The sequence below is a fragment of the Mastomys coucha genome, unplaced genomic scaffold, assembly GCF_008632895.1.
Source record: "Mastomys coucha isolate ucsf_1 unplaced genomic scaffold, UCSF_Mcou_1 pScaffold22, whole genome shotgun sequence".
In the NCBI taxonomy this organism is placed as follows: domain Eukaryota; kingdom Metazoa; phylum Chordata; class Mammalia; order Rodentia; family Muridae; genus Mastomys; species Mastomys coucha.
Window position 1 is genome coordinate 213,653,004 of NW_022196905.1, and position 12,502 is coordinate 213,665,505.

The 12,502-nt window shown below is 50.5% G+C and overlaps 1 protein-coding gene across 4 annotated transcripts in view; it reads left to right on the plus strand.

The window, feature by feature from the left end:
• Nucleotides 1-12,120, plus strand: part of Tom1 (target of myb1 membrane trafficking protein) — a 34,665-nt gene extending 22,545 nt beyond the window's left edge. Inside the window, exons 9-16 of one of the 4 annotated variants that reach the window (XM_031340342.1) lie at nucleotides 795-828; nucleotides 1,230-1,323; nucleotides 3,025-3,145; nucleotides 6,320-6,395; nucleotides 9,370-9,429; nucleotides 11,139-11,178; nucleotides 11,280-11,438; nucleotides 11,552-12,120. In XM_031340342.1, coding sequence (XP_031196202.1) covers nucleotides 795-828; nucleotides 1,230-1,323; nucleotides 3,025-3,145; nucleotides 6,320-6,395; nucleotides 9,370-9,429; nucleotides 11,139-11,178; nucleotides 11,280-11,431 — 577 coding nt within the window. In that variant the 3' untranslated portion in view covers nucleotides 11,432-11,438; nucleotides 11,552-12,120. Of the gene's footprint in view, nucleotides 1-794; nucleotides 829-1,229; nucleotides 1,324-3,024; nucleotides 3,146-4,756; nucleotides 4,916-6,319; nucleotides 6,461-9,369; nucleotides 9,430-11,138; nucleotides 11,179-11,279 lie in introns of those variants that run through there. The other 3 variants (XM_031340341.1, XM_031340343.1, XM_031340344.1) reach the window with 3 other exon arrangements.
• Nucleotides 12,121-12,502: the final 382 nt, after the last annotated feature.

Here is a 12,502-nt window from a genome sequence, read left to right on the forward strand (position 1 = left end):
TAAGAGCAGGAAACAAAGTGCTCTGCTTCTGGAAACGGGTTATTATCTAGCCACCTTCCACTCCTTGTGTCTCTCTTGTGTCCCCCACTTGCTGTGTGGTGTGCAATCAGTTGAGAGGGGCTAGGCCCCTGAGGGCAACAGCTGGCCAATTTTTTCCTGTTCACTAGCCCAAGAGGATGCAGGTCTTCCTCCTTGCCATCTTGAGGTGCACTGTGTGGTAGTTCCCCAGTACCCTAGCATCAGGCACCTAATTCATCAGTTTGTTCCAGTGCCAGCCAACTGCTACTCAGTGTCTCAACTCAGTCATCACCTCAGCTGAAGGCAGGTACCCAGAGACATTAGAACAGAAGATGAATTCAGAAGTGATGTCCTTTATGCCAGGCCAGAACTCCAGCAAGCTAGACACTAAGGTCTTCTCCACCTACCTCCCTATCCCCTGGCCCCTAATGGTTAGAGACAAGTGGCCACCTTTGAGAGCCACCCACACATTCTCAAGTGAAGGTAACTAGACAATTGACAAAGCAGTGCTCAGCTCTGCTTGCTGAGTGTCCCTTTCTTTTGTGTTCCTGTCACCTTGTTTCTTGCTGACCATTGTAAGGTGGTCCTATAAGTGATCATATACTTTCCAGCCCTGTGCAAGTGAAACAGGGGCTCTGCTAGTGACGGCATGCGAACAGCAAGCATGCATTGCTTCTGTGATGGTATACCAGTTATGTCCTCATCCTGGTAGTGATCTGGGGACCTCTGGGGACTGTGTCCATGTGTTCTTTTGACTGGGGTATTCTGTCTTGTAGGTTCGAACGCTTCCGAACAGGCCAGACTGCCAAGGTAAGGGGCATCTCTTCTAGGACTATGTCATGCTTTATTGATAGAAGTGAGAGGGAAGTTGTCTCTGGGTTACAGTTATGAAGTAGCAATGAAAATAATTTTATGGTCTGGGTTATCAGGGAAGGGTTCTCCCTGACGCCTTTCTTGTACAGGGTACTGGTGCTTCTTTATAGGCTCATAGGGAAGTCTCTGACTTCTTACACTACTATCCCTTTAAGGGAAATAAGGCTCTGCCACCAGCAGTTTGTACCTCAGGGACTTCCCAGCCTCCCAAGGGTATAGCTGAACTGGAGCCCAGATGGAGGAGGAGAAACTCCCCAGCTCCCATTCAGATATGCTGGGGCCTGGAGGCAGATCTCTGCATCCTGAAAGGTTCATCCAGGCATCTCCCTTCACCTCAGGCCTCCAGTGAAGCTGAGCTAGCTACAGACCTGATTGACATGGGTCCTGACCCAGCAGCCACGAGCAACCTCTCATCCCAACTGGCAGGAATGAGTAAGTATGCTGGGGGTGCCAACCAAGGGTATGTTACAATGTGTGAGTAGCCTCAAAGTTCTGGGGGTGATTTTCCTGTGTTCACTGACAGCAGAACATTGGTCCATATCTTACCTTGCTGGGATCGCAAGCCAAACCTTGCTGCAGGGTTGGACAAAACTTGTGAGAATGCCCTGGCAATACCAATACCTCTGAGCCCCTTGGATAATATAAATCCCACTGCATTCTGGCCATCCCTCTGCCCTGATTCCCCACCCCCTCCCTCCACCCAACCTGAACAACCTGGGGACCATCAGACAGTCTACTGCCCAGCCTCAGTAATCAGTTCCTATTTGAAGAAGGAAAGAAAGAATGGGCCCCTCTTCAAGGTTGGAGAAATGGATCAAGAAACTGCCAGAAAGCAGCTTCTGTCAGGGCGGGGCCAGAAGGCACTCTGTGTGGGTGACACCGCGGGGTAGATCTCAGGACCTTGCCCATGCTAGACAGCATTTCTGCCTCTGAGCTAAGCTCCAGCTTGGTTTCCTTTGGTGCTTTGTTCTGAGAAAAGTAGATAATTTAGGTTTTATTTGATTTTGCTGGCTTTTGATCCAGGTTCTTGCTAAGTGCTTAGTAGCCTGTCTAGGTAGGCCTCAAACTTTGTCCATCCTCCTGCCTCAATCTCCCAAAAGCCAAGATTACAGGTGGGTGTGCCTGGCTGTACTCTTGATAAATGTTAGCAGTCATTGTCCTTTTTGTTGCTCCTGGGCTGCTGCTGTTGCTGTTGTTGTTGTTGTTTACTTTGGATGTTTTGTTTTATGCTGGGGACTAAGCCTCAAGCATGCTAAGCAAGTGCTATATACCACTGAACTGTAGCCCAACCCTTTAACTTTGAGACAGGGCCTCACAAATTCCCCCCAAACTGTCCTGGAATGTGCTTAGTAAGCTAGGCTATCCTCAGTCTCCCCTGGAGCTGGGATTACAGGCCAGCACCACAAGGTCTGCTTAGGATTGGGCTTAATATTTTTGACTGCCTGTTCCATGCCAGACCCCAGAAATACATTCTGTTCCCACTTTAAATAACTGACACATTTGTGAACAGTAGAATTTGATCACTGTTCTGCTCAGCCTCTTCTGTTAGCTCAGTGGATCTCAACCTTCCTAATGTTTCCTCATGCTGTGCTGACCCCCAACCATAAAATTCTTTTCTTTTTTTTTTATTTTCTTTTTTTTTCTTTTTTTGGTTTTTTTGAGACAGGGTTTCTCTGTGTAGCCCTGGCTGTCCTGGTACTCACTCTGTAGACCAGGCTGGCCTCGAACTCAGAAATCCGCCTGCCTCTGCCTCCCAAGTGCTGGGATTAAAGGCGTGCGCCACCACCTCCTGGCCCATAAAATTATTTTCATTGCTACTTCATAACTTATATACAGGTCTGATATGCAAGGGTCATTCCACCCACAGGTTGAGAACCATTGCTCTAGCAGGTGTCACAGGCAGTGTTTTCCTCTTTTCTAGTCCTCAGCAAGCGGGAGGAGGTGACTGTGGTACCACCTTAGAAGTGAGCACCCGCCTCAGAAGTGTAGTGCTCCCTCCTGCTGACAGGAGGGTAGCTTCCCATCCAAGTCCCACCACCTAACCCCTTAATGCTCTTCAAGCAAACAGCAGATGGGACATGGGAACAGCAAGTGAAACAGCAGGCCTCTCGCCTGGCCTTTCTGTCTCTGCAGACCTTGGCTCCAGCAGTGTGAGAGCTGGCCTGCAATCTCTGAAGACCTCAGGTCACCTGGAAGATGACTTTGACATGTTTGCTCTGACTCGGGGCAGCTCACTGGCTGACCAACGGAAAGGGTGAGTTACCCATTCCATCCTGCTCTCCTGTAGATGAGGGCTCTCTGTTGGTAAGAGCATCTCTTAGGATCCCTGAATCTGGAATGGAAATGGGCAGGGCAGGAGAAAAGACACACCGTCCCTAACTTCAGTCCAGCATGGCCTGGATAACACTGTGGTTCAGGGACAGGGATACCAACATCTGACCATAACCAGAAGCAAGCCTCTGAGGGGCTGGAAGGTTGGGAGCCTCTAATCATTTCTTCATAACATTTTGTCTGGCTGGCCCACCATATTACATAATGTGCAGCCAGTACCAACCCCCCAGGGGAAAGGAAGCCCCCTAAGTAAGCCTTAGTGACTTCAAGGTCTTGACTGTTGTCTCATAGCCATCCTTCATCCCCAGAGGAGACTCTGGCTGCACTGGAGTATGCCCTTCCCTGTGAGCTGTCCATTTTCAAAACATTGTTGTCATCAGTCAGACCCTATAATGGAGCAGGTCTCCAGAGGCACTCCCCGCTCTGGCAGATCCTATACTAGCCCCATATATGCTCATCCTTTTGCTTAGAACCATGTTGGCTGAGCTATGGGCAGCTATGGTTCTTACAGCCAAGGAAAGTTCTAGATTAAAAAAGCTTCCTTGCTACTCCTACTTGGCATCTTAGTGCCTGTTCTTTCTTTGACAACTTGGTCATTGGACAGCAGACACTGGCCAGAGAGGATTCCCTGTTCACACTACAGATTCAGATACACTCTGACAGTCTACAGGCAGCCAGTTCCACACTAAGCTGTAAACCAGGTTTGTCTTCACCCTAAGCAGTCTGTACTCCTCAGCCCAGAGGCCTCAGGCCTAGCAGCTTACAGTAGCCATGGTGTTAAGGGTGCTGCTGAGGCTGCTCTGCAGATGAAAGCTAATGAGTCTAGTGGGACCCACACTCAGGAGGGTGGTGTGTCCACATAGGCCTCAGTGTACAAAACAACTAGGCACAGTAAAGAGTCCCCTGTGTCTAACTGGTCTGACAGCATGGCTGGGGTGCACTGCTTCCCCAGCATATCTCCACAGGGAAGGCACACATGCAGCCTCCCCTTCAGGCACACACATGTAGTGGTTCTTGTGTGGAGGAGCAGGTAGCTCTTCAGAGGGCTCAAGGCCAGACTGGGGTTTAGGAAGCATTTCAGGTTCTAGAAACAGGAAGTGCAAAGGCTCGGTCAGAGTCAAGGTAGATAAGCTGAGCTCTTAGCCCTTCACAGGGCACGTGTCTGTGTAAGGGAGCAGATGCTGAGAAGATCACACAAAAGTTCTCCCCTTTGGCTGGCATAGCTTCCCTGTGCCCCCTTAGGCCTTTGGTTTTCCTGTACTAGTCACTGTGCATTGGTCCCCACCCTACAGAATGCACCCACAGAAACAGGAGTGGGCCCTAGTTCTAAGGTCCTTGTACTTTTGTTCCTGTGCTTGCCTAGCACACCTTCATGCTGGAATAGACCCTCTCATTCGGGTCACCTGGCGGACTTTTTTTGCCCAGATAGTTTCCTTGCCCTCCTAGCCTCCCCATTCCATACCAGCCTGTAGCTGGCTCTGCCAGGCCTCACAGGAAAGCCAGTTTCTTGTCAACACCCCTGTTTTCATTTCAGCTGCTACCAAATCCAGTACCACAGCCTCTCCAACCAAGCCCTTCTACTTGGAGTACAAAGGAAGACAGTAGAGGCGTGAGCATCCTGGGTCAGGATGTGCCTCCCTTCCATCCTCTCTACTATCCTTAGGAGCCAGTTAACCTTCCTCAGTGATGTCTGCATATCAGCCTCTTCAGAAGCACTTAGACAAGTACTGTCCCAAGTGCCCTGAGACCCAGCCCTGCTCAGCAACCAGTAGGGACAACCTGGGTAGAGACTACCTTCTTCCTGTCCAGGCATGGGATGGCCAACTCCTAGCCTAGGGTCTGTAGCCCACAAAGGTCAAGTTAGGATTTCCAGAGAAACATACTGGGCCTTTCAAATAGCTGTTTCCACTGCAAGACTGAGAACAGGCAAGTGGTGGTCAGGAGTAATTAGGAAAATGGACACCGTCTCTGGCATGTGTGTCTTCTTGCTGGCTGTCCTGGCTCAGACTTAGTTAGAGACTCAGCAGAGGCCCATTGTGCGATATCAACAGCCTGCTGTTCATGTGATCAGGAGTTGTGTGGCTAAGAGAAACCAACCAGCCAGTCCTGTTTGAATAGGTGGGCCTCCTGGGAAGGGAGTGACAGCATCATCCCTGGAACAACTTGCCTGGGAGTTGGGGCTTTTACTCAAAGAGCCTCCTAACAACAGCTTACACAGCTCCCAGAAAAGGACATCAGCACTGCACTAGCTCACTGTGATATGGCCTCTGTTCCTGAAGTCTTTGGCCTTATCAGAGTAACGGGGCCCCAGGAAAGGGAACTCCTCTCCACTCTTGACAGTGCCTGTCTTTCCCCTTGGGATAGAAACTAGGTGGCTGCCTTCATCACCTCCAGGCTCAGCTGACCAGGCCAGATGAGGCCCAGCCTCCCTCCCACTTCAGGATGACCTCTCACTCCCCTGAGGCTATTCTCAGTCATACCACGTACTCCTTCCTGTCCTCATCTGCCAGCAGCCCTCCTACCCCTGGCCTTTACTTGCCTGGCTGGCTGGCCTTCTTTTGTGCTATTTAAAAGAGCTACTAGTCCATCAAAGAGCTTGGGGAGTGTTTTCCTAATAGCAAGCCAGTGTCAGATAGGCCCCAGCAGCTTGCATACTCATTTTGGCAGTAGAAGGAACTCCCCTATTCAAATACATCCTTACACAGAACCACAGTTGATGAAATTCAGATGGGAACTGCTCAAAAAGAAACCTATAAAAATTGTTCATGAGCATGGGAGTCACAATCTATTTCCTAGTCCTTCAACTTGGTCCATTATGGTCACAGCCATGTGTGAGCTTGTTGCTGGTCTTTGGTCACATGTTGTCTCTAGATTCTCATGCTTTGTTGAATTATGTTATTATGGGACACATATCTTCAATAGCAAAAAATAGAGCTTCTTCTTCCTGTCCTACACTTGGAGAGGAAGAGCCTCAGACCAGGCCATTCCTGCCCAGGCCAACCCAAGTCGGGCTCGCCTGACACCCTCAGTCCTTATGCTGCCTGTCAGGCCTGGTGTGGTCAAACAGCACCTAATTCCATACTGCTCTGTATTTCAGGGTCAAATATGAAGCTCCCCAAACTACAGATGGCCTGGCTGGGGCCCTGGGTGCCCGGCAGCAGAACACTGGAGCGGTAAGCAGAGAGAACCTGTTCTACCCAGAGCCTTCCAAAAAGGAGGAACTTACAGCACTGGCTTGGTACAGCTCTTTTCCATTTGGCTCTTAGTTGGCCCTTTGTGGCTAGTGTGGTTATTCCCAGTTGAGAACCAAGGAGTCACTCACCCAATAAGTGACCCAATCCTGCTTCAGGGACTGGTGTCCGTTGTAGTCCTGGGTTTACATCCCACTTCATCACCTGCCAGCTATGGGTCATCAGTTTTCTCGTCTTTACCTGGAACTCCTAACAGGTGGACATGCACAGCAGCCTGGGAGAGAGCAGCACTCTGTCTTGTTCTCCATCACTGCCTCTCCAGACACCTTTCACTAACAGGAGCATGGGCAGAGGGGAGCAAGAGCAACCCTAGAACAACAGTCAGAATTCCCACACACTCTTGCAAGTCCAGTTAACTCCTTGGCTGTGTGTTAAGTGCACATGCCCAGATCTGAGCCCTCTGAGGCCATCCTCCCCAGTAGCAAGATTCCAAGCATAGAGTGAGCAAGCCACTGTGAGTGAGACAGCTAGAAATAGCATACTCCTCTCAGAAGCTAGAGGAGGGCAAGGAGTGCACAGAAGAGGAAGAAGTATGGTAGATGGAATCTGAGGCCACATGGGCCTGAGAGGCGGGAAGAGGTGTAGGAGATAGCAAGGACCATGGACACTGTCCTAGGTGAGATAGAAGCCATTTGAAAGCCTTGAGCACAGAAGTCCTGCTCACAAGGGCAGGATCTGGTGACTCCCAGGAACTCTCCATGTATGCTCCTGTACCTCCTAGCTCTTTGCTTGGGGTCCCTTTCATAGCAGAACAGGCCCAGAACACTTTTGGGCAGGCAGGCTTCATGGAGTCCAAGAGCCTCTATTGGGTGCTTCGGAGCACACCCGCTCTGGCCTCTCTTCCTCTGCATGCTGTTGAGCCATCACTTCTTAAGCCTATTTTCTGTTTTTGGCTCCATGCTAAGACCACATGTTCGTCTTGTGGGAATCACTACACAGTTCACTCCTGCTGCCACACAGAGATAGAGGCATCTTCCCAGGACTCACAGCAACCAGGAGGATGAGCAGTGTTGAGTTTCCAGGTTTGCACAGCACTATGCAGTAGCCCCCAGTGGACAACAAGTGCACAGATGCCCTTGCTGACAAGCATGACTGTGCATTCACGTCCCCTACCCTTTATTTGGGCAGCCACCTGTTGGATATGATTTCTGAAGAAATCCCCAATACCCACTCCCAAAGGCTTGAGTCTGACTAGAGGCAAAGGTGCATAACCACTGACTGTGGAATGGTATTATAAAATCAAAATCCAGACTGGAGCTGGTGGGCAGTGCCTTGTCCAAGGCTCAGCAGAACTTACAACCCGTGTAATGGACATCATTACACCAGGTTCTCTTCCTTCACTCCTTGGTGCAGCAGTAGGCTAAGCCTATACTGTTCATGAGCATAGACATGGTCTGACATGGACCTCAGGGGACTCCTGGCATTTTACATAATGTTCTTGTATGTGTCCTCCTCACCTGGCAATATGACTGTCATCCAGAGTAGACAGAGAGGTCAGTGCATAGTGGGTCTGAGCCCCTCCACCACCTTCCTGTGCTAGGACCTAGAAAGCTTCTTCTTTGCTGCTGTTAACTATGAAGCTGATGGACAAAGCAGCCTTTCTAAAACCTGAGTGCCCCATCAGAAGCCCTCAGTGGTCACCAGGCTGCTGGACAGCTGCTGCTCTTCAGCTTAAAGGAACCCTCTGGGGTCCCATAGGAATGCTGAGGAGTGTTTTGTTTACTTTGCTCTCCACATTGCCCCAGTCTGGCAGCTTCTGAGCGTAATCCTCAGTCACACCATATACTCCTTCCCTGTCCACATCTTCTAGCAGCCAGGTGCCAGCCACACCCCTCCAGCCCTGGCCTTCCACCTGCCTGCCTGGCTGATCTCCCTTTAGGGACATTTAAAAGAGCTGTGGCCAGGCAGTAGTGGTGCACGCTTTTAATCAGCACTTGGGAGGCAGAGGCAGGCGGATTTCTGAGTTCGAGGCCAGTCTGGTCTACAGAGTGAGTTCCAGGACAGCCAGGGCTACACAGAGAAACCCTGTCTCAAAAAATCAAATAAATAAGTAAATAAATAAATTAATAAAATAAAATAAAAGCGGTGACCAGTCGATCAGAAAGGTAGGAAGTGTCATCATGATTCTCCCATAGTGAGGTCCCTGGGTAGCTTAGGTGATAAGCTTGGGCACTAAACTGGTTTGGTCAGAAACTCGCTCTCCCTTTGTTTAAAAGCTGTCAGACAACTTAAATTCCCAGCCTTCCTCTATCCAGGCTCTCTGCTGGCCTTCCCACCTTCTGACAGCACTCTGGATGACAGTCATGCTGCCAGGTGAGGAAAACAAGTAAAGAACATTATGTGAGATGCCAGGAGTCACCTGGGGTCCGTAGCAGACCATGTCTATGCACATGCCAGATTGACACCGTTGAGACTGTTACAGAGGAAACCCCCAGCCCCTGCTCCTTTTAGGAGCCACCATGTAAGAGCCCATGTGTTTGAGCCCAGAGTCAAATACTCCCATCTAGAAAGCTGCCCCTGTGACTACCAGCCTGGACTTTCTGGAACACTTCGAACTTCCCTCCTCTTAAAAGCTCTATTTCTGCCATTAACTGAGTCTCCCCATTTGCTCTGAGCACCTGTGACCAGGCTTGTCCTTGTCCTGGACCATGGCTTAAAACCCTTCTCCAGTTGGAGCGCCTCCCCACAGTTCCCATTGTTGAGACCAGACATACGTTTTCTCCATGTGGGGAATGGCTCCTGTTTACCCCTTGCCCTGCTCCAGCTGCTAGGCAAAATGGTCCCAGGCAGCTGGAAGAGGTAACCCTAGGATTCGCATCCCAATAGGACACAGAGGAAACTCAGATCAGGGTGGTCCTGTGACTCACCCACTGCCTCCTTGCTGCCTTCCTTCCAGATCCCGGCCACCCAGGCCCGCATCATGGAGGACATTGAGCAGTGGCTGTCCACTGATGTGGTAAGTTGGGGATCATGCCTTTCCTGCCAAGTAGGGATCATTTGTCTTGTAGAAGGGCCTTGTAAATGGCTGAAGGTGAGGCAAGTATTACTGTCTTCATCTAGCCACTCACTGTGCTCTCCTGCAACAGCCTCCCTGTCCCAAACCACACTCCCAATGTGAGATCCCTGTGCATATCAGCCAGCACTCCAGGAGATGGTCCCAAATCACACCCCCAGCGTGAGATTCCTGTGCATATCAGCCAGCACTCCAGGAGATGGTCCCAAATCACACCCCCAGCGTGAGATCCCTGTGCATATCAGCCAGCACTCCAGGAGATGGCATTGCTTATGGACCAGGGTCAGGGTTTACTAAACTCCCCACAGTAGGCCCTCAGAGGGGGTATCATCATTGTCATCATTCCCATCAAAAAGGCTGGTAACTGCAAGGGGCCCAGCTCACACCCACCACTTGCTAAAGGGGCATGACCAGAAGGCAGAGCTACTGAACCAGACCTCCATCCCCAAAGAACAGAAGTAGCAGGGGTTAAAATCAGTTCTGGTGTCAGGGATCTTCCCTAGCTTCTGCTACCACCTCTGTCTGTGGACATTAAAGACCCAGGGAGAGCTTGGGCACTTCATGTCCAAAGGCCCTCCTGAGGCAGATATCTCATTCCACCTCCATGCCACACACATCCAGTTGGGTAGTGGGTCATAGCTTTACCTCCAGCTAGATGTGAGCACAGCTTTAACCCAAGCAGCCCCTCTGTGGGGGGTGTCAGCCTTCCTCTATGAACCCTGGAGGAAAGGAATGTGTTGCTGGGCTCCATACCTGGCTTGGCATTCTGTGCTTAGCTTCCCACATCCATGTTTAGCCTTGGCTGCACTGTTTCTCCTTCTTTCCGTCCCACTATCTGCCCATCCATTCATTTATCCTTCCTTCCTTCCTTCCTTTCCTTTCTTTGCCTTTTTGAGACAGGGTCTCTCTATCTAGTACTATCTCTTTAACTTGCTTTGTACACCCAGCTGGCCTTAAACTCACAGAGATCCTCCTGCCTCTGCCTCACAAGTGCTGGAATTAAAGACATGTGCCATCATGCCCAGCCATCCTTGCTGTTTCTTGACATTTAACTTAAAAAAAAAAAAAAGATTTAATTTTTTAAAAAGTAAAAGCCATCCAGTTCCTTGGAACTACAGTTAAAATTCATTATGAACTACCATATGAGAACAGAACCCAGGTCCTGCAACAGCAACACGAGCCCTTAACCACTGAGCAAGATTTTATGTTTAAGTCCTGATTTTATGTTCTGTGTCTATGAGTGAGCATGTGCTGGATGGGCTTGCAAGCAGAACCCACGGAGGCCAAAAGAGGACACTGGGTCCCTGATCCTGGTCTATAGGCTGTTAGGAGGTGCCTAATATGTGTGCTAGAAACTGAACTTGAGTTCTCTCTGAGAATTAGTATGAGCTCTTAACGGCTAAGCATTTCTTCAGGCCCAGTCACCCTGTTTGAAAGGAGAAAAAGAGTCATGGCTCAGAAATTGGAACACCTGGGTCCTGAAACATAGGAGGGTAGAAGCCAAGACCTGTGTCCTGACACCAGGATCAGCTTAAGCCCAACATCAACACTGGTCCTGATCCCAGGGCTTGTCCTTGCAAACCCCACTAGGTGGCCAGCTCTGCATGCTCCTGGCAGTAATAACCTCTATTTCCTTCCCTCTGCATTCTCAGGGGAACAGTGCCGAGGAGCCCTCTGGTGTCACCAGTGAAGGTAACTGTCCACCCCTTCTGCCTACTCCTCCCCTGTCCTTCCCCCTTTCCTCCCCTCCCTCTCCCTGAGCTCTAGCCTACAAGCCTACTCTTTCTCTCTAGAATTTGACAAATTCCTGGAAGAACGAGCCAAAGCTGCTGATCGACTTCCCAACCTGGCCAGCCCTTCAGCCGAGGGACCCCCCAGACCATCTGGAGCAGCCTCTCGGAGGAAGACCCAGGAAAAGGACGATGACATGCTGTTTGCCTTATGAATGCAGGGTCTGGCATCCTGTAGCCCAGGGCCTGGCACTCTCATACCCACTGGGGCCCCTCCCTCCCTTGGTATTAAGGCTGCTTGGGGATGTTTGGTTACCCCGCTTCTCTTCTCCCAGAGCCTGGACAGCAGTGGGATGAACTGAAGGAACAAGTCAGCCCTCCACTGGAATCCTGACTGGTCCTGCCTTCTTCCCATCCTGCTAACGACTATGATTTCTCTGAGACCTGGGGCCCCAGACAAGCTGACCTGATATGACCTAATTGACCTGGTGTAAGGCTGCTTCTATCAAATTCCCCTGGTCCCTTCCTAGAGAAGCCCACAGGAGCCCTCCAGAATCTATACTACCAGTCTTGGCAATAGAGGAGACATTACCACAGCCTTGCCTATCCCATCCCCCTGCAGAGTAGAAGAAGGCTTTAGTGGCTGTAGGGATGGGCTATGGTGGCCCCTGCTGAGCTGCCGACTGTTCTGGTACAAAGCTGCACCCAGTGAGGAAAGACCAGGTGTCAATATGAGACCTCAGGGATTCTGGGTATCCAGAGCCCCCCAGTTCCTCCATTGCCTTTCCCCTATCCTTGCTCTGTTCCTCCAGCAGGGCTCCACCCACCTGGGGCTCACCTGTTGATTGGTCCTCAGGTACAGGGAGAGGTGCCTTTTGTATCCCCAAATAAAAGTAGAAAACCACTTGTCAGCATGATCTGCTCTGGCAGGAAGCAATTTGACCTCTCTGGGGACAGAGGCATCTGCTTTGAGCTAAAGGCCATCTGAGTGGTGGGCATCTACAGGCCACTCACAGGCCAGCAGGGCAGAGCACATAGACGTACTCACAGATACAATCCCTGCTTCACCACACAAATCCGGTCTCCCTCTGCTCTGCATACCACTACCCCTAGCAGCTAGCTTTTGCCCATCCTACAATAGTAGCATGTTGGTCAAGAGAGGGAGCCTTGTATAGATAGACAATGTTGGCATATTGGGACAGGAGACCAAAGGGAGTGTGCTGGTGCCAGCCATGGCCTAGGTAACTGCACTGTCAGCACTGCATGCTGGTGACTGGAACACATGG